General features: G+C 38.6%; 1 protein-coding gene across 1 annotated transcript; it reads right to left on the bottom strand.

Annotated features, from left to right (window-relative positions):
- Window positions 1–5,314: 5,314 nt before the first annotated feature.
- Window positions 5,315–22,066, bottom strand: rab38c (RAB38c, member of RAS oncogene family). The gene is made up of 4 exons (XM_057820113.1): window positions 21,805–22,066; window positions 11,316–11,446; window positions 6,135–6,272; window positions 5,315–6,076 (listed from the first exon to the last, which is right to left on the bottom strand). The coding sequence occupies exons 1-4, from the start codon at window positions 21,995–21,997 to the stop codon at window positions 5,918–5,920; spliced, it is 621 nt and encodes a 206-aa protein (XP_057676096.1). The 5' UTR covers window positions 21,998–22,066; the 3' UTR covers window positions 5,315–5,917.
- Between the last annotated feature and the right edge of the window lie 422 nt (window positions 22,067–22,488).

The raw sequence follows: 22,488 nt of genomic DNA, 5'->3' as shown, positions 1-22,488 counted from the left end.
AAGAAAGGTAGTAGTTGATTATTTTCTAAACACCCTATGTTCTTTCCCAACGGAGAGAAGATATATCAATTGGTGCCCCTACGCACAGTCATGGTTGCTCTTCCCATCATGCATTTGGGCAGAAGTTAAATGGCTGCAGTATCATTTACTGAAACTCAATAAATACACTAGATGGCAATATTTAGTCACAATATACAAAGTCACATTTATCCTTTAAGAAATACAAGTCTTTCTATCCGTGGATCCCTCTCACAGAAAAAATGTTAATAATGTAAATGCCATCTTGAGGATTTATTGTCATAATAAACAAATACGGTACTTATGTACTGTATGTTGAATGTAAAAATTAGTACGAGTTTTATTCATTTTTTTCTTAATGCATTGCCAAAATGTATATGATCGGGAAAAATTATCGGGAATGATTGGAATTGAATCGGGAGCACAAAAAAAACAGTCGGATCGGGAAATATCGGGATCGGCAGATACTCAAACTAAAACGATCGGGATCGGATCGGGAGCAAAAAAAACATGATCGGAACAACCCTAGTTTTCATATTTTGATGAGGATAGCATGCAAACAATGACAGAAGGGGGAAAAATAAGTAAGTGAACCCTCTGCCTAAGGAGACTTATAGAGCAATTGAAACCAATTTTTACCAAACAATTTAAGTCAGGTGTGTGCCCAATTACTGATGAGTGGTTTAAAGCTGCCCTGCCCACTATAAAACACACACCTGGTAAGAATTGTCTAGATGAGAAGCATTATCTGATGTGCGTCATGGCTCGATCAAGGATTGTTGATTTGTATAAAGCTGGGAAAGGATACAAAACCAGCTCTAAAAGTCTGGATGTTCATCAATTCACTGTTTAGAGTTTGGCACTGTTGCTTCTCTCCCAAGGAGTGGTCGTCCACCAAAGATGACGCCAAGAGTTCAGCGCAGAAAGCTCAGAAAGTTAAAAAAGAACCTGAGAGTGTCCGCTAAAGACTTACAGAAATCACTGGCCCAGTCCAATATCTCTGTGCACACATCAACTATATGTAAAACTATGGGCAAGAATGCTGTTCATGGGAGGACTCCACGGAGGAAGCCACTGCTGTTAAAAAAAAACCATTGTTGCTTGTTTAATGTTCGCAAAAAGGCACTTGGACACTCCACAGATGTTTTGGCAAAATATTTTGTGGACTGATGAAACCAAAGTTGAATTGTTTGGGAGTAACACACAGCATCATATGTGGAGGAAAAATGAAACAACTCACCAACATCAACACCTCATCCCCACCGTGAAGCATAGTGGAGGGAGCATCATGATTTGAGGCTGTTTTGCTACCTCAGGGCCTGGACAACTTGCAATCATTAATGGAAGAATGAATTCAATGGTTTTTCAGGATACTTTGCAGGAAAACCTGAGGCTGACCGTTGAAGCTAAATAGAGGATGGATGCTGCAACAAGACAATGATCCAAAACACAGTAGTAAATCAAATGGTTTCAGAAGAACAAAATACATGTTCTGAAGTGGCCAAGTCAAAGTCCCGACTTGAACCCCATTGAGATGCTGTGGCATGACCTAAAGACAGCGATGCATGCCAGACATGCCAGGAATCTGACAGAACTACAGCAGTTTTTTAGAGAAGAATAGGCAAAGATTAGTCCTGATCGATGTGCCAGACTGATCTGCAGCTACAGGAAGCGTCTGGTTAAATTTATTGCTGACAAAGGGGGGGGGGGGGGGGCACAACATATTAAATCTGATGGTTCACTTACTTATTTTTCCCCCTTCTGTCATTGTTTGCATACTATCCTCATTAAAATATGAAAAACTATTAATGTTTGGGTGGTTTTAATTAAAGCAATGTTTTTTCATCCGTGTGATTTTGACAAAGATCAGATCACATTTGATGTTGATTTTATGCAGAAATGTGAGAAAACATTATTATTATTACAAAAAATTATGGCTGTCAAAATTATCGCGTTAACGGGCGGTAATTAATTTTTTTAATTAATCATGTTAAAATATTTGACACATTTAACGCACATGTCCCGCTCAAACAGATTAAAGTGACAGCACAGTGTCATGTCCATTTGTTACTTGTGATTTTTGGTGTTTTGTCGCCCTCTGCTGGTGCTTGGGTGTGACTGATTTTCTGAGTTTCAGCACCATGAGCATTGTGTAATTATTGACATCAACAATGACGAGCTACTATTTTATTTTTTGTTTTGAAAATTTTACAAATGTTATTGAAACGAAAACATTAAGAGGGGTTTTAATATGAAATTTCCATAACTTGTACTAACATTTATCTTTTAAGAACTACAAGTCTTTCTATCTACAGATCGCTTTAACAGAATGTTAATAATGTTAAAGCCATCTTGTTGATTTATTGTTATAATAAACAAATACAGTACTTATGTACAGTATGTTGAATGTATATATCCGTCTTGTGTCTTATCTTTGCATTCCAACAATAATTTACAGAAAAATATGGCATATTTTATAGATGGTTTGAATTGCGATTAATTACGATTAATTAATTTTTAAGCTGTGTTTAACTCGATTAAAAAATTTTATCGTTTGACAGCCTGACAAAAAATACATGTTTTCAGATAGTTTTTTTTTACTTATTAAGAGGGTGTTTAGAGTTACTTAAAATCTGGGTTACATCGCCAGCACAGGAACAGAACTCGTTCATATGGCGATACTTTATAGCCCAAAAGGTTATCGATATGCTCCCATCAAGAATTGATATATCGTTTTAAAAAGGTGTCACTGTTTAAAGGAAAAAAATTAAAAAAGTAAGGAATCTACAGGTTGCAACCAAAATCTTCCATTAGCAAGTGTCTTATGTTAGCTCACTGGCGGCCATTGGACATCTAGCACCGTCAATGGCACTGAAACTGGAGCATTCACAGCCGTCTTTTTGGCCATTTACATGTCACTTCCCGTTCATTTTAGAGAATTTACAGGTTACTTCCTGTTGATTTTGAGTCACTGCCTATTCATTTGGGGACATTCTTGAATCACGTCCTTTTCAGTAACTCACAAACAACAGGAAGTGACCTGTTAGTGCCCCGAAATCAACAGGAAGTGCCCTGTAAATGCCCCAAACAGAACGGGAAGTGACTAAAAATCAATAGGAAATGACACGAAATGCCCCAAAATTTTTTCGTTACCTGGCATTGGTTGCCACTGACGGCCATAGGCGTCCAATCCGTTTGAGATTGGAGGGATGGCAGCAAATGAACATTCCACCCTTCCAGTTTAAACACACCCATAGGCGGAGTTTGACTTTTGGGCCAGGGGGGCACAACATGTTGATGACCCCAAAACGCAGTGTCAGCAATAAAATTAACTTCCAAGAATATTTATTATAATAATAAGTTAAAAATGAGTGTTTTTTTGTTTTGCTGTCATTCTTGAGGGGAATTCTAAATCAGGCTGCGTAGGACAGCTACATTTTTTGCCAAGATCGTCATCCATTGAATATGTTACGCCCGCTGGTGTCGTGCCAAAGTAGTTACCCAAATCAAAAATGGTATCCACTGGGCGGAGCCATATGGAGGTAGATTTGTGTCTTCATCATTCGATCAAAAGAAATATGTTTGAATGCAAAAATAAATATGAAACTCAAAAAAGTGAAGTAATGTTGTTTTGTGTTTGGGCCACATTTTGGCCAGGACATTTGTGTCTTCATTATTCAATCAAAAAATAAGTTGCTTCAAACAAAAAATATATATTTTCAAACAAAAAATCACTTCAATCAAAAAACGAAAAATTTCAATCACAGAAAAAGTTTTTGAATGCGACAAAATATTTAAGACTCAAAAATTTGCATTTGAACACTTAATTTTTAATTTAAAAAGTTTTCTTTGATTTTAGCAATCCTTTTTGTGTTTGGGCCATATAATGGGTAGGACATTTGTGAAACAAAGAAAAAAAATCATTTGAAAAATAAAATTGCCCTCCCCTAATTTTTTTTTTTTTTTTTTTAATAATATTCAAAGCAAATGGCTGTCTAAGGTGCTAGTCACATGATCTGTTCGAAAACATTTTTTTGACCCATTATAACATTTTTTTTGTTTATTTCATTCATTTTTGTTGTTTCCTTTATTGCTGTACAACTTTTATACATATAGTAGGGCTGTCAAAGGATTAAAAATTTTAATCGAGTTAATTACAGCTTAAAAATTAATTAATCGTAATTAATCGCAATTAATCGCAATTCAAACCATCTATAAAATATGCCATATTTTTCTGTAAAGTATTGTTGGAATGGAAAGATAAGACACAAGATGGATATATATATATTCAACATGCGGTACATAAGGACTGTATTTGTTTATTATAACAATACATCAACAAGATGACATTACCATTATTAACATTCTGCTAAAGCGATCCATGGATAGAAAGACTTGTAGTTCTTAAAAGATAAATGTCAGTACAAGTTATAGAAATTTTATATTAAAACCCCTCTTCATGTTTTCGTGTTAATAAAATTTGTAAAAATTTCAATCAAAAAATAAAGTAGTAGCCCGCCATTCTTGATGTCAATAATTACTTACACAATGCTCATGGGTGCTGAAGCCTATAAAATCAGTCGCACCCAAGCGCCAGCAGAGGGCGGCAAAACTCAAGTACACCTTTCACTGTGCTGTCCTTTTAATCTGTTTGAGCGGGGCATTTGTGCGTTAATTGCGTCAAATATTTTAACGTGATTAATTTAAAAAATTAATTACCGCCCTTTAACGCGATAATTTTAACAGCCCTAATTTTCAAACAAAAAATTACTTCAATCAAAAAACGAAAAATTTCAATCATAGAAAAAGTTTTTGAATGTGAAAAAATATTTAAGACTCAAATATTTGCATTTGAACACTTGATTTTTAATTTTTAAAAGTTTTCTTTGATTTTAGCAATCCTTTTTGTGTTTGGGCCATATAATGGGTAGGACATCTGTGAAACAAAAAAAAAAATCATTTGAAAAATAAAATTGCCCTCCCCTAATTTTTAAAAAAAAATAATATTCAAAGCAAATGGCCATCTAAGGTGCTAGTCACATGACCTGTTCGAAAACATTTATTTTGACCCATGATAAAAATTTTTTTTTTTTTTGTTCATTTCATTCATTTTTGTTGTTTGCTTTATTGCTGTACAACTTTTATATATATAGGAAAGTCAATTATATGCAATGACACTTTTCGGCCACCAGGGGGCTTAAACTCCGCTTATGAACGCACTGAACGTCTAATAGTGACAAACTCATTCCAATTAACAGCAAAAGGATGGAAAGAATATCGTAGAAATGCTTTCCTGTCCCATGTTGTTTCACCATATCGTGAGATTATTGTGATCCTGAGCCTTGTATCACAAATCGTATCGTGAGGTACTGAAAGAAAAAGTCGATATTTCTTTTAACAGGTTCTTTAATTCCCTTGACGAACAGGAGATGACAACACACAATTCAGGAACAAAAAGAAAATACCGAGTGTACATTTAGTGAGAAAAGAAAAAAGGGAACGCCGTCCAGCCAGGACGGATTCGCCCCCGGAAGCACCACGAGTCGCTCCCGAGTGGATCTGCCCTGACTTTCAAGTTCATACAGTTTATATTAGTCGATTTCTCAAGCATTAGCCTAGTGCCAACCCATTAGATAAAAAACATTGGAAAGCTTTATCAGAGGAGAACTCCTTGCTCACGACCTTGAGCAAGAGTCTTTGTCCTTGAGAACAAAGAATGACTATGTGCAATGATGTGAAATGAATGGATATATGTTTATGTGAATAAAATGCAATATATATCTACAGTACCCAGAAGTTTCCACCCCTAATTAAAATGGTTGATTCTTTTTCGAACTAGTTGTTAAAGTCCCTTAACTGCGTCCACATCCTGCTTGTCTATTGGCCAGGGTACGAATGGTCATTTGGGACACGACGAGCAGCCGAGGTGCTCCTTGGTGGCGTTGGCGTATCCCGACAGGACCAGGGTGGTGGGCTCTCTCTCGACGGGGGTGCTCTCATCGTTGCTCAGGACATTCTCCACCAGGCAGTGAGCCGCCTCCTCGATGTTGCTGTTTTCCTAAGGTGGGAAAAGCAGGCATTTATCACTCTGTAAACACGGTAAAACAAGGGTATACCTTGGCTGAGGTCTGGAACCAGCCCACGAAGCCGTTATCCCTGCAGAAGGCATCCAATCTGGGATGCTGGCTCGCTGCTTGGTCAGCCTTGTTAGCTAAGAGGACTGCTGGAACCGGCTTCCCGTTGTTCAATGTGACCTTCAAAAAGACGGGATTGAAAGATATTTAACGGTATTGAAACTCCAGTCAGAGAACTGTCTGTCTCTAAAAGGCCGTGGGTTGAATCACAAAACAGGGAATTTAAAAAAAAAAAAACATAGCATAAGCAGGGGTGAAAGTGGGCCAGAACGGTCAGGAACGCAGTTCCGGTATAAGATTCAGGGCCAAAACGCAGTTCCGGTATAAGATTCAGGGACGGAATGCTGTTCTGGTACAGTTTGATTCCAAAAATATGATGTCAACTGTCAAAACGCTATATTAAAAAAAATGCTTAGCTGCCACACATGCATTTCATCTCCAAGAAGAAAACAAATTTACCAACATCAGATTTACATACACAAGTGTTAACAACAAGCATAATAAAGTGCTTGTGTAGCATAATCCGTTTCCACCAATATTATTTATTATATTCCACGTAACATGGAAGTTTCCTTAGCTGCTGCAGTTATCTGAGTTTGACGATGATCAGTCACATCAATGTGCGAATGCACGCAGCAAAGCAAAACACCTGGACTCATTTATCCGTTCAAGAGGCTGACATACTGACATGCAATCAGCAGTAATACTTAGCTCTGATTGGTTCAAATGTGCATGTTTTCTGGAACAGCAAAAAAAAAAAAAAAAAAAAATTGTTGAATTCATGAAACAAAAAAAGGGCAATGCAACATAAAATGGATCTAATCTTTAAGAGCAATGAAAGAGTTGAAGAGGCTTATCATATTTAGTTTTATTTGCTCTGATGGGGAGGTTCAGAGCATGTTAGCTGTCAATGTGCACTTTGGACTTATATTTGTTCGTTTATGTTAGGATTAGGGTTGTTCCGATCATGTTTTTTTTTGCTCCCGATCTGATCCCGATTGTTTTAGTTTGAGTATCTGCCGATCCTGATATTTCCCGATCCGATTGCTTTTTTTTTTTGCTCCTGATTCAATTCCAATCATTCCTGATAATTTTCCCGATCATATACATTTTGGCAATGCATTAAGAAAAAAATGAATTAAACTCGGACGAATATATACATTCAACATACATGTATTTGTTTATTATGACAATAAATCCTCAAGATGGCATTTACATTATTAACATTCTTTCTGTGAGAGGGATCCACGGATCGAAAGACTTGTAATTCTTAAAGGATAAATGTGACTTTGTAAATTGTGACTAAATATTGCCATCTAGTGTATTTGTTGGGCTTTCAGTAAATGATACTGTAGCCATTTATCTGTTCTGCCCAAATGCATGATGGGAAGTGCAACCATGACTGTGCGTAGTGGCACCAATTGATATATCTTCTCTGTGTTGGGAAATAAGATAGGGTGTTAAGAAAAAGATCAGCTACTACCTTTCTTCCCCACATTGCTTCCACGATATTTCTAATCATAGGGAGAGGGATTGTAAGGCTTTAGCCAATTAAAAAATGGCTCCAAAGGCTGCCATAATTCACTCTATTCATTTAAAGCTGCCATTTAGCTCTATATATAGGTAAAACGGCGCCATTACAGATGGAACGTGACAATGCGTGAGTGGGTCGTACAGCGCATGCGTTAATTGCGTTAAATATTTTAATGTGATAAATTTAAAAAATAAAAATAATTACCGCCGTTAACGGGATAAATTTGATAACCTACCTTAAGCCTAAACTAAAGATTCTGGATGAGTGTAACATATTATGTCTGTAACATTAAATACAATTAGAAAACGATTTAATTAAAAAAAATATATATATAAAAAAAAAGGCATGTCCGATATTTTTTTGCCGATTCCGATACTTTGAAAATGACGTGATCGGACCCGATCAATCGGGATGCCAATCGATCGGGACATCTCTACTTAATACCTATTAAAATTGAGTATTATTTACTCCTTATTTGTATTGTATATTATACTGAATGTTTTTTGTTTTTAATAAATGTTAATTAAAAAATCAACCTAATTATTACTATTGTAGACAAGGTTTGTTTTACCCTAAAGCCTAAAGTCATTTCACACAAGAGAAACATTTGAATGGCAACTGTTTTTTTTATCAACAATTTGCTCATTAAACATTGAACAAATTTTCTGCCCAATATAAATTGCATGCAAACATTTTTTCCTCATAGTATGAGTTCAAGTCCAGTGCAGTATTAACTAATGAATGATCAACATGAGCACGGGGTCACCAACTTCAGTTCTCCAGTCTGCTTTCCACGTCTCCCTTCTTTAACACACTTGAATCAAATAATCAGAATCATTATCAGGTTATTGGATAGCTTGCTGATGAGTTGTTCCTTAATACATATTGACTAATCCGAGTTGTGGTGGCCTCTGGTGGTTGCCGCCATTACTTGGTTTACACGCCTCAGTAGCAGCCCAGCGTCATTCATGTAAACAGTAACGTTAGCTGCTGCGGGGCAGCACACCTCAGCAAATGGGGGACGGGGTACTTCCAGTCGGGGACTGGAGGGATGTGCCACTCAATTACTGGTCCTTCTCAAAAAATTAGCATATTGTGATAAAGTTCATTATTTTCTGTAATGTACTGATAAACATTAGACTTTCATATATTTTAGATTCAATACACACCACTGAAGTAGTTCAAGCCTTTTATTGTTTTAATACTGATGATTTTGGCAAAAAGTCAAGAAAAAACAAAAATCCCTATCTCAAAAAATTAGCATATCATGAAAAGGTACTCTAAAGAAGCTACTAACCTAATCATCTGAATCAACGAATTAACTCAAAACCTCTGCCAAAGATTCCTGAGCCTTTTAAAAACTCCCAGCCTGGTTCATTACTCAAAACCACAATCATGGGCAAGACTGCCGACCTGACTGCTGTCCAGAAGCCATCATTGACACCCTCAAGCAAGAGGCTAAGACACAGAAAGAAATTTCTGAGCGAATAGGTTGTTCTCAGAGTGCTGTATCAAGGCACCTCAGAGGGAAGTCTCTGGGAAGAGAAAAGTGTGCCAGGAAAAGCTGCACAACCAGAAGAGGTGACCGCACCCTGAGAAAGATTGTGGAGAAGGGCCAATTCCAGACCTTGGGGGACCTGCTCGACATACGAGTATTTTGACTTATTCCAGGAACTGGTGAGTAAGTAGTATATGTAGAGGCAGGGCCGGAGTGGGACTCATTTTCGGCCCTGGAATTTCATGCCTCAGACCGGCCCACTCATTTAAAATTATGTCATTATGCATACATGTGTTAAGTTCAGTGTTCTCTAAAGCCGTGTACTGTAATTCTGTGTATTCCAATTCAGTGCAGGTAATGGTTGTTTAACAAGGTGGCTCTATTTTAACAAGTGCAACACAACATATTTTGAACAAATTTAAAAATGGATTTAAAAAAAAAAAAAAAACTATATTAAATGATACATTTGAAAAATAAATTAGGCCAGTCAAACGATTAAAATTTTTGATCAAGTTAATTACAGCTTAAAAATTAATCGTAATTAATCGCAATTCAAACCATCTATAAAATATGCCATATTTTTCTGTAAATTATTGTTGGAATGGAAAGATAAGACACAAGATGGATATAAACATTCAACATAAGGTACATAAGGACTGTATTTGTTTATTATAACAATAAATCAACAAGATGGCATTAACATTATGAACATTCTGTTAAAGCGATCCATGGATAGAAAGACTTGTAGTTCTTAAAAGATAAATGTTAGTTAAAGTTAAAGTTATAGAAATTTTATTTTAAAACCCCTCTTAATGTTTTCGTTTTAATAAAATTTGTAAAATTTTCAATCAAAAAATAAACTAGTAGCCCGCCATTGTTGATGTCAATAATTACTTACACAATGCTCATGGGTGCTGAATCCTATAAAATCAGTCACACCCAAGCGCCAGCAGAGGGCGGCAAAACTCCATAAAACACAATTAACAAGTGGGCATGTCATTGTACTGTCATTTAAATCTGTCTGAGCAGGGCATGTGTATTAATTGCGTCAAATATTTTAACGTGATTCATTTAAAAAATTAATTACCGCCCGTTAACCCGATAATTTTGACAGCCCTAAAATAAATGAATCAATAAGACCTTTTCTGCAACATCAAATATTAACAAAATGAGTGCTTACAGATAAAACAAACATAGCAACATAACAATATGAAAAATAAAGAATACGTATTGCACATTGTAACAACTTCCAATGATACTATTATCCATTTTCCATTTCCACTTTAAAAACGCCACGTAATCGATTATATTAATTCTAATGTTAACTCGCTGAACGACATGGCAATCTTACCTTCCAGCTCTGCACCTGTGGTGTGTTCATTATGGCTAATGCTTGCTGCTACATATCCCTTGTGAGGTGCTACAAGAAGCCAAAGTTTCCACAATTACATATTGTCGTATCACACGGTGCAAGTTGCATTTTATTCGCCATCTGGCCTTACCACTTTCGTTGTAATCCTCTGTAGTTTGAGGCAGCAAGGTCGTTGCATGAAAAAAATTAGCTATTTTTGCGCATTTTGCCGATTCTTTCACGAGTGCTTTTCTTTTTAATTCTTATTTTTCAGCGCCACCCTTGCTCTTTTTATCCATCCGAGCACCGAGTTAGCAGCTAATTTGGCTCAATACAGACTACAATTAGGGGGCGGAGCTGCATGCTGTATTTTTCGTCTGCACACGTGAGGATGAGTCTGGGAAAAAAATACTGTTTTTTTTAAAATTTTTTTTTTAAGACGGCCCACAGGGACAGCGGTAACAGAATGTAAGTTATACTCAGTGACACTGTCACAAATAAATACCAAACAAAAAATGATAACAGTGTAATTTTTTTTTTTTTTTAATAAAACCCGGACCGGCCCATCTGGCCGGCCGGCCCTTCTGGAATCGTCCAGAAGCTCCCGATTAGTCACTCCGGGCCTGTGTAGAGGTACCGCTATATTTATTATTTCTCTGCGGCCCGATACCAAACAACCACGGATCAGTACCTGTCCCCAGCCTGTCGGTTGGGGATCCCTTGGCATAAAAGAACAGAAGTCAGTTTTGGTTTATTAGCAACTGTCGCTGAAGCAATGACCTTGGAGTCCAGGTCGTCCTTCCACTTGAGTACGGCATCAAAAGTGGACGCTCGTGTGCAGTCGAAGACCACCAGCGCGCCCACCGCCTCCCGGTAGTAGACACGCGTCATGTTGCCGTAGCGCTCCTGTCCTAGGACACAGTCAAGTGTAAACTATTCATGACGTGCAGTGGGGCAAATAAGTATTTAGTTAACCAAAAATTGTGTAAGTTCTCCGACTTGAAAAGATTAGAGAGGCCTGTAATTGTCAACATGGGTAAACCTTAACCATGGGAGACAGAATGTGGGAAAAAAAAGCAAAATCACATTGTTTGATTTTTAAAGAATTTATTTCCAAATTAGAGTGGAAAATAAGTATTTGGACACCTACAAACAAGCAAGAGTTCTGGCTGTCAAAGAGGTCTAACTTCTTCTAACGAGGTCTAACGAGGCTCCACTCGTTACCTGTATTAATGGCACCTGTTTTAACTCAATATCGGTATAAAAGACACCTGTCCACAACTTCAGTCAGTCACACTCCAAACTCCACTATGGCCAAGACCAAAGAGCTGTCGAAGGACAACAGAGACAAAATTGTAGACCTGCACCAGGCTGGGAAGACTGAATCTGCAATAGGTAAAACGCTTGGTGTAAAGAAATCAACTGTAGGAGCAATTATTAGAAAATGGAAGACATACAAGACCACTGATAATCTCTGTAAGATATGCTTGATTGTATGACCATTATACTCTGCGCGTTATACAAGTTTGCTCTCCCACAGCTATTATACGTGCTCTCCCAAGCTATTATGAAGAATACAGTTTTAGTTCATAATCATGTGCTTACATTTTTATTACCGGCAATTGCTCACATTCTGCTGATAAATAGATACACACACATATGTTGAGTCATCACACAACGTCTCAGTACTTTTCCACCAAGCTACTTCGAGTGCAAATGTGTGTTCAAAACAAAGTTATCTTACTCGCTCAAGAGTGACTGCTAATTTAATCAATGAGTGTGACTGTTAATTTAATCAATGACTAGAATAAGGAACTTGCCTGATCGAAACTGCCACGTTGGACAACAGTGTTGTAACTATATTCTGCCCAGCAACAAGCCCTCAATAAAAGTCAGCAGCGCGGGGAGCTCTGAGAGAGACTTCGATGAGATGCTCTTAGTCACGTTGCCCGATCTCAGACCTCTCCCCAAACTGCAGCTTGGTAAAAGTCTACTCTCTGTCTCCTGCCTCCTTGTGTCCTGCCTTTGTCACCTCGCTCTGGGTCAACAGCTAAATTGAAGAAGGTGTTTTAGACCCAACAATCTCCCTCGATCTGGGGCTCCATTCAAGATCTCACCCCCGTGGCGTCAAAATGATAACAAGAACGGTGAGCAAAAATCCCAGAACCACACGGGGGGACCTAGTTAATGATCTACAGAGAGCTGGGACCACAGTAACAAAAGCTACTATCAGTAACACAATGCGCCGTCAGGGACTCAAATCCTGCACTGCCAGGTGGGTCCCCCCTGCTGAAGTAAGTACACATCCAGGCCCGTCTGCGGTTCGCTAGAGAGCATTTGGAGGATCCAGAAGAGGACTGGGAGAATGTGTTATGGTCAGATGAAAGCAAAATAGATTTTTTTGGTAGAAAAAATGGTTCTCGTGTTTGGAGGAGAAAGAATACTGAATTGCATCCGAAGAACACCATACCCACTGTGAATCATGGGGGTGGAAACATCATGCTTTGAGGCTGTTTTTCTGCAAAGGGACCAGGATGACTGATCAGTGTAAAGGAAAGAATGAATGGGGCCATGTATCGAGAGGTTTTGAGTGAAAATCTCCTTCCATCAGCAAGGGCATTGAAGATGAGACGTGGCCGGGTCTTTCAGCATGACAATGATCCCAAACACACAGCCAGGGCAACAAAGGAGTGGCTTCGTAAGAAGCACTTCAAGGTCCTGGAGTGGCCTAGCCAGTCTCCAGTTCCCAACCCCATAAAAAAACGGTGGAGGGAGTTGAAAGTCCGTGTTGCCCATCGACAGCCCCAAAACATCACAGCTCTAGAGGAGATCTGCATGGAGGAATGGGCCAAAATACCAGCAACAGTGTGTGAAAAGCTTGTGAAGAGTTACAGAAAACGTTTGGCCTCCGTTATTGCCAACAAAGGGTACATAACAAAGTATTTCGATGAACTTTTGGTATTGACCAAATACTGTACTTATTTTGCACCATGATTTGCAAATAAATTCTTTAAAAATCAAACAACCTGATTTTCTGTTTCTTTTTTCCTCCACATTCTGTCTCTCATGGTTGAGGTTTACCCATGTTGACAATTACAGGCCTCTCTAATGTTTTCAAGTGGGAGAACTTGCACAATTAATGGTTGACTAAATACTTATTTGCCCCACTGCAAATGGTGCATAATTGTCTGCTTAAGGTGAAATGTGAACACGTCTGTTTGTAGAATCATTTGAGTTGTATAGATGATACAATAATGGCGGGAAAAGTTTTTGAGTGTTCATTTTAATAGCTCAAAAACAGGGTTTTGTAAATCTATTCAATTGTGTGTGTTTTTTTTTTTTTTTTTTTTTTTGAATAGCTGTTATCCTTATGAACAGGATTAAATCATAGCTCCTACGCTTCGTCGAGTTTTCCCGAAGGCAACCGTTTGACCCCGGAACAGGGCGAGGGAATTTAAAAAAAACATTTGTTGGCTTATGCCTGTTTTGAGTCCACGGCAGGTCATCATGTGACTGACGTTTTCCGCATGGGAGTCGCTGGCCAAATTCCGCAAGCAGGCAACAAATGACAGGCTCGGGGAGAGGCAATAGAACACATACAGAGTTTCTCAGTAAGTTACTTGGACACTTCCATCCAGATAGCATTGATAATGTTAGTATAAAATACAGTAGAAAGGTGATTTTTGCTGTGGAATAAAATACTTGAATTAGTTCAGTGACGTCCTAGAGTTTATAAAAGGTGGTAATATAACTGATTCTATTCAACAGAGGCCAATCGATCATTAAGTATATCATTTGGGGGGAAAAAAACGAAAAGAGTGAAATGCAGTACCTAATTAAAAGTTCATATTTAATTTTTTTGCATATTTGCAGAAAATAAAAATGAAACATTTACGTCAGTGGTAATTAGTAATCCATTCTTGCATATTCAATGCTGGGTCAGGGACATGGAGTGCTCTTTGATTCAACCTAGCCATAAAACGAAGGTAATTAATTGTATTTATTATTCAAAATGTCTATCATTTTTAGCTTAGAATCCGTAGTTGAAGTCTAATATTTTGTTTAAAAAAAAAAAAAAAAAAACTTTAAAAAATTATTCACTCGCATATTTTAAACTTTTAAACAAATGACGTCACAATGAAAAAAATGGTGTCTGTAAAAAAGTCACGGATATCTACCCCATAACTATCGCTTAATTGTATTTTTTTTGTTATTGTTGCATTTTCACCGATATGTTAGATGATACAGTGGGGCAAATAAGTATTTAGTCAACCACTAATTGTGCAAGTTCTCCCACTTGAAAATATTAGAGAGGCCTGTAATTGTCAAAATGGGTAAACCTCAACCATGAGAGACAGAATGTGGAAAAAAAAAAATCACATTGTTTGAATTTTTAAAGAATTTATTTGCAAATCATGGTGGAAAATAAGCATTTGGTCAATACCAAAAGTTCATCTCAATACTTTGTTATGTACAGTGCCCTTTGTTGGCAATAATGGAGGCCAAACATTTTCTGTAACTCTTCACAAGCTTTTCACACACTGTTACTGGTATTTTGGCCCATTCCTCAATGCAGATCACCTCTAGAGCAGTGATGTTTTGGGGCTGTCGTTGGGCAACGCGGATTTTCAACTCCCTCCACAGATTTTCTACGGGGTTGAGATCTGGAGACTGGCTAGGCCACTCCTGGACCTTGAAATGCTTCTTACGAAGCCAGTCCTTTGTTGCCCTGGCTGTGTGTTTGGGATCATTGTCATGCTGAAAGACCCAGCCACGTCTCATCTTCAATGCCCTTGCTGACGGAAGGAGATTTTCACTCAAAATCTCTCGATACATGGCCCCATTCATTCTTTCCTTTACACAGATCAGTCGTCCTGGTCCCTTTGCAAAAAAACGGCCCCTAAGCATGATGTTTCCATCCCCATGCTTCACAGTGGGTATGGTGTTCATCAGATGCAATTCAGTGTTCTTTCTCCTCCAAACATGAGAAGCTGTGTTTCTACCAAAAAGTTTTATTTTGGTTTCATCTGACCATAACACATTCTCCCAGTCCTTTTCTGGATCATCCAAATGCTCTCTAGCGCAGGGGTTTTCAACCCAGTCCTCAAGGCACACTGTGGGTCCTGGTTTTTGTTCCAGCCGATCCAGCAGAGACAGTTGAACCAATGAGGCTTCTGCTAAAACAAGCCACACCTGACTGCAATCAACTGATTGCACTTGTAAAACACCAGATTGGGGAAAAAGTGTTGTCATCTTGTTTGGTAAGAATGAAATCCTGCACCCACAGTGTGCCTTAGTGGAATAGGTTGGGAACCCCTGCTCTAGCGAACCGCAGACGGGCCTGGACGTGTACTTTCTTCAGCAGGGGGACACGTCTGGCAGTGCAGGATTTGAGTCCCTGGCGGCGCATTGTGTTACTGATAGTAGCCTTGTTACTGTGGTCCCAGCTCTCTGTAGGTCATTCACTAGGTGCCCCCGTGTGGTTCTGGGATTTTTGCTCACCGTTCTTGTTATCATTTTGACGCCACGGGGTGAGATCTTGCATTGAGCCCCAGATCGAGAGAGATTGTCAGTGGTCTTGTATGTCTTTCATTTTCTAATAATTGCTTCCACAGTTGATTTCTTTACACCAAGCGTTTTACCTATTGCAGATTCAGTCTTCCCAGCCTGGTGCAGGTCTACAATTTTGTCTCTGGTGTCCTTCGACAGCTCTTTGGTCTTGGCCATAGTGGAGTTTGGAGTGTAACTGAGTGAGATTGTGGACAGGTGTCTCTTATACCGATAATGAGTTAAAACAGGTGCCATTAATACAGGTAACGAGTGGAGCCTCTTTAGAAGAAGTTAGACCTCTTTGACAGCCAGAAAGCTTGCTTGTTTGTAGGTGATCAAATACTTATTTTCCACTGTAATTTGGAAATAATTTCTTTAAAAATCAAGCAATGTGATTTTCTGTATTTTTTCCCACATTCTGTCTCTCATGGTTGAGGTTTACCCATGTTGACAATTACAGGCCTCTCTAATCTTTTCAAGTAAGAGATCTTGCACAATTGGTGGTTGACTACATACTTATTTGCCCCACTGTATTTTCTCCACTAGAGGGCAGGGCACTCATGCTCTTTGGACGAATAATGCTTCATTAAGGTTTTGTTTCTCTCTTTAATTTAATGATTTTTCCCCCTTTGGCTTAATGTGGTTATGTAATGGTTTATTGTACAGTATCATTACAACAACAGTTCATATGGATGCATTTGTGCTGAGAGAAAAAAAAATACCATTGTTTAAAAAAAAAAAAAAATCAAACAAAAATAAGCAGTAACTCAAAATGTTACTCATTAATGTATTATTTTCAACGGATACTTTTTTACTTGTACTTGATTGCATTTTTTGGATGACTTCTTTTATTATTACTTGAGTAATATTATTTTTGAAGTAACGCTACTCTTACTTGAGTAAAATTTTTGGCTACTCGACCCACCTCTGGTCTTGAGTAGGGGCCCGCGAATAATTTTCAACTTGCAACCCCCCCCCTTCGGACGGTCTACTCGGGGGAATTTGGTCTGCCACTGTCCCATACCTGTCAAGTTGTATGGTTTCGGCGTAATTTGTACAAGTGAGCACTGATTTGTAAATGAGTACGCCGTACGTTCAAAATCTGTACGTTTTTCGTGCATTACGGTTTTTTTTCTCTGTTCGGATTTTGTCACCGTTTTGGCAACGAGACAATTTGCGTTACTATGGGTTACTACATTGGTTGAATGACGCGAGAAAAGTCAGAGACACGGAGAGAGAAGAGTGTTTGTTGTGACGCTGTGGCAAACGCGATGCTAGGCTAGGTGGCTCCAATATTTCCTGACTATAGCCGACAGCCTACAATCTATGCCTAGATATCACATGCATATAGAACTACATGCGAAATGATGTTAGTAAACAGCCGCTATTTTAAAGCAGTAAACTTCTCAGAAAGGCTCTGTTGTAGTGAACCTTCCTAGCAAACCTAAGTAACTTTTAATCTAAAATACACCTAAATCGGCAAAATGAACGACGAAACAGTTTTAAAACTTTCACATGTCGAAAGTAGACAGAAGGGAACTAATGCAAAAAAGGGACCAATTCTAACAACTTTTTAACAGTTGATTCATAACATTAAATGACTTCAAATCATAGCAAAGGTTACTCTGTTGTTGTTGTTTTTTTAATGAAAAAAAAAAACAAACAGTAAAGGTAACACCAGTTACTTTACCAAGTAACTAATTACTCTTACATTCAGGTAACTGAGTTACTAACTCAATAACGCTTTGGGAGAAGTAATTTGTAACTGTAATTGATTACTTTTTAAAAGTAAGATTAACAACACTGGTCATAAAGATGAACTCAGCAGAGTGAAAAGTGACGAAAGCGGAGATTTTATTCTGCCAATTTGTTGCCGAACACAATTTGCCCACAACTATTGCTGATCACGTCTCAGAATTAGCAAAAGAAATGTTCCCTGGCTCAAAGATTGCACCGGTAAGTTCATTTTATCAATTGACTTTTTTAATTTATAATTGGACACACTAACGAACTACCTTCAAGTCAAACTGAATTGCGAGGTGAAGTGCAGCCATCAAAAGACATGATAGAAATTGTCAAAAGTGCAACATACAATTATAACAAAAGTCACTGTTAAATTTTAGTAATCATGATGTAGCTGAAGATATTGATTGTTCTTTGATTGCACCAGGTTATATGTGACAATATTACCAATAAATTCATTTTATTTTAAAATTTGAGTTTTATTTTTGTTTCATATTGCACGCTATATACAACTTGTACAGGGGTGAAAGTGGGCCAGAACGGTCAGGAACGCAGTTCCGGTATAATATTCAGGGCCGGAATGCTGTTCCGGTACACGGTGCTTTGATTCCGAAAATATGACAGCAAGTGTCAAAACGCTATGTAAAAAAAAAATGCTAAGCTGCCACACATGCATTTCAGCTCCAAGAAGAAAACAATCTACCAACATCAGATTTACATACACATGTGTTAACAACAAGCATAATAAAGTGTTTGTGTAGCATAATCTGTTTCCACCAATATTTATCATTGATTTTATTCCACGGACGGCATAGAGGTTTCCCCAGCTGCTGCAGTTATGTGAGTCTGACGATGATGAGTCACATCAATGTGCGAATGGACATAGCAAAGCAAAACGCCTGGACTCATTTATCTGTTCAATTGGCCGACATACTAACGTGATCAGCAGAGATGGTTAGCTCTGATTGGTTCAAATGTGCATGTTTTCTGGAACAGCAAAAAAGAAAGAAAAAAAAAGCTTGTTGAATTGATGCGACAAAATAAGGGAAATGCAACATAAAACGGATCAAATCTTTAAGCTAAAGATACACAATAATATCGGTGGCCGATAATATCGGTGGCCGATAATTATCGGCCGATAATGGCAATTATGACGTCACACAGATAATCCAGATAATAAAAAATTCAACCGATAATGTAATCCGATAATTATATACTTGATTTAGCCTCCAAATGTGCACAACCGAAGAATTCAGCACGCCGCCTCCTCAACCCCTCCCCTCTCTGAAGCCCCTGAGGGAGGAGGGGTTGAGGAGGCGGAGTTACACGACAAGAAATAGTTGAATATTATGGCGGCTGTTACTAAAAAAACGACGCTCTCGCCATTTGCGAAACATGTACCGCAGAAGTTCCAAGAGGCCGAAAGAAAGCGTCCTCATTCAAAATCACTAACCCAGCATCCATTTAAAACTGCATCACAAAGATTTTTGGAACGAATGCCAGGCTGCTGCTGCTAGCGGGAATGCTAAAGCTATTGTAAACACTAAGTTAAACTAGGGGCTTGTGACGATTCAGAGTCGGGTTGTTTGGGAAAGCAGCCCAAGGCAAGTGGTAAACTCGCATCTAAGGCTAAACACCGGCACGACTGGAGACCGATAGTCGGCAAGTAGCCGTCTTCCGACGGAGCCCGCCGCTCTGGCCGGTCCGGCAGGCCGCCGCCGCCTCGCCATCGGCGGGGCGGGCAGAGCCCGGTTCCCCGGCTTCAGGACCTCCGGCGAACACCCCGGTTTCTCGAGTGTTCCCTCACGGCGTGTGAGCAGAGCCAGGCCCCGAATACGCCGCGGCAAACCGGCCGGTGCGGGCGGATTATCCGGTACGAACGTAGCCGCCGCCGAGACGAGACACGATTTTTTTTTTTTTACCCAAATGACCCGAGAGCCAAAGCCCTGGATAAAAAAATAATGCAGTTTATACGACCACCATTCTTCATGAAAAACATGCCAATCACATTTTCACCACTACATTTGGAAAAGTGATGTCCAGTAAGCAAGCTTATCATGACGGCACAGTGTTTAGATGATAATTTAAACATGGAGAAAACGAAGTCACCCGTCAATAATCCATTCAGTATGTAAAATGACGAGCGGTCAGACTTTGTAATGCCGCCTTTATTTTCGGCTTAACAAAACTCAGGCACAAAACAACACGCACGGAGATGCGAGCTCCAACTGCATCCAAATAGTACTGCCGTTTATCAGTTTAGCTGCTGTAAAGCGAATGTCGCGACTCGTGAGTGCCGCAAATGTAAACAAAGCACTGCAGAATGGGTACATGACATCTCGCTCTTTTGAGTTAATCATTTTCACAGTGTGCAACAAAGCATATAACATTAGCAATCACTTTTCAAATTAATTTAACTTATTTGTCTGCTCAATTACAGTCACAGTAGATGATCTAAACTTATTGGCACTTATTAACACTTATTAATTTAAATATGCATATTCCTGTTGTAATGAAATAACAATAATATTCTGTAGCCACAAATATTCAAAATCTTTTCTTCTTCCAAGTTTCTTTTAGGATTAAGTATAATAATGTATTGCTTAAAATAAGGCTGTTGAGATTATTTTCAGCTAGCTATTTTTCTTCCAAGAAATCTGAGAGAAATACACATGAAGTGCTGGGAGATAATTTCACTTATTTCCAATAGATTTCCACTTAAAACTCACTAGTTTTAAGGAAGTGTGTTTTGCAGTGTATTAATGTTATGTTAGGAATGGCTTACTTCTAAAGGCATTTTTGTGCAACTCAGGTATTTACTCTGTAAGTAATTGTTGCCAAAAGTTTACCATTACACAATGTCAGACAATGTCATTATTTAGATGTTGGAATTGACGACTTGTTCATATTTTATGTTGGGAAAAAAAAAGCAATAAATTATATTTTTGCACAGTAATATTTTCTTTTGTTTAAAATTTTACATAAATCTTTTAATAGAATTATCGGCTTGACATTATCGGTTATCGGTAGGAATGAGGAGGAAATTATCGGTTATCGGTATCGGTTGAAAAATGTATTATCGTGCATCACTACTTTAAGCGCAACGAAAGAGTTGAGGAGGCTTATTTTATCATAGTTTTATTTGCTTTGATGGGGAGGTTCAAAACATCTTAGCTGTCAATGTGCACTTCGGACTTATATTTGTTCACTTATGTTATGCTTCTTATTCATTTCCTTATGATTTAAAAAAGTCAATGTTTGCGCTATCATCAAAATATATTCATTTTCACTCTGCATCATATAAGTCATTTGTACTTATTTTCCTGAATGTATGTTACTTATATCTTTATTATTAAAAAAAAAAAAAAAGTAAATGTTTACATTAACTTCAATTTTAATATATATCCTATGTTTCTAAGTAGTTAAAATTGAGATTTGGCATTTAGTATGTGAGGAAATGAGGGAAAATAAAAATTAGGAGCTGGAGGTTGGGGTTATTGCTGTTTTTGTTAACTTTTATTTTGCAAATCATTGAAAAAAATACAATTTTGAATGAAAAATAAATAAATAAAATTTCTGGCTCTGTGGCGACTTTCGGGGAGTTCCGGCAAGAAATTCTTCCCACTTTCACCCCTGAACTTGTAAGATTAGTCACCAATTTGTAAGGGCATACGTCACTATTTGTAAGATTGCCAACGGCCTCGGGTTGACAGGTATGCTGTCCTATATCTATTCGCATTCCATCCAAGTTGAAATGGATTGGACGCCCATTGCTGTCAATGGCATTTCATGAGTTAGGAAAAAAAATATCCAACACTTTTCTAATGGCATTTCCATTCACCTCGATTGTGAAAAATGATGAGAAAAATGGCGTGTTTTGAGTTACGAGCACGCCCGCAACTTGAATTCCTATCTCAAGACAGCACTGTCCCGTTTTGACCGTTTTGAAATGTAGCAAGTCCAAAAGTTGACTCACCTGCGATGTCCCACAGCTGCAGGCGGACGACGGTATCGTGGTCCCATTGGATGACTTTGAGGGCAAAGTCGACGCCAATGGTGGCGCGGTAATGCTGCGAAAAGATGCTGTGCACGTAGCGCTTGATGATGGACGTCTTGCCGACGCCCAGGTCGCCGATCACCAACACTTTGAACAGGAGCTCACGCTGCATGTCCTTGCAGTCCGCCAACAACTTTTAGATACAAGTCAGGCGGCAAACGGACAGTTTTTTCCCTCCAGGTCTCATTTACGGCAACCGTGTCGATTCCTAGGAGCAGAGAGATTAAAAGGCAGCACTTTTGACCTGTGTGGAACACGCACTCCCACGCGAATCTCAGTTGGGTGGGAGACAATCCCACGGGAGCCACTGATGCCTTCAGGTGTTCCGCTGCAGCGTGGAAATTTTGAGGACTCCAACAGCAACTCTTATGAAAAAGTGCTACAATCATAGGCGGAGTTTGACTTTTGGGCCAGGGGGCACAACATGTTGATGACCCCAAAATGTAGAGGCAGCAATAAAATGAGCGTTTTTTGTTTCCCATCATTCTTGAGGGGAATTCTAAATCAGGCTGCTTAGGCAATACTTTTCGCCAAGATCGTCATCCATTGAATATGGTACGCCCGCCGGTGTCGTGCCAATGTAGTTACCCCAGTCAAAAATTG

This window comes from Corythoichthys intestinalis, chromosome 18, assembly GCF_030265065.1.
Source record: "Corythoichthys intestinalis isolate RoL2023-P3 chromosome 18, ASM3026506v1, whole genome shotgun sequence".
NCBI classification, from domain to species: Eukaryota; Metazoa; Chordata; class Actinopteri; order Syngnathiformes; family Syngnathidae; genus Corythoichthys; species Corythoichthys intestinalis.
The sequence above is the reverse complement of the archived record's forward strand: the minus strand, read 5'-3'. Positions and strand labels throughout refer to the sequence as shown.

Excerpts from the sequence above, each read along its gene's own strand:
- rab38c (XM_057820113.1), bottom strand. The coding sequence starts at position 21,997 with ATGCAGCGTGAGCTCCTGTTCAAAGTGTTGGTGATCGGCGACCTGGGC. Across the intron at positions 11,447-21,804 it reads GCAGCTGTGGGACATCGCAG|GACAGGAGCGCTACGGCAAC; the intron begins GTGAGTCAACTT and ends ACTGTGTCCTAG. Across the intron at positions 6,273-11,315 it reads AGGACGACCTGGACTCCAAG|GTCACATTGAACAACGGGAA; the intron begins GTCATTGCTTCA and ends GTCTTTTTGAAG.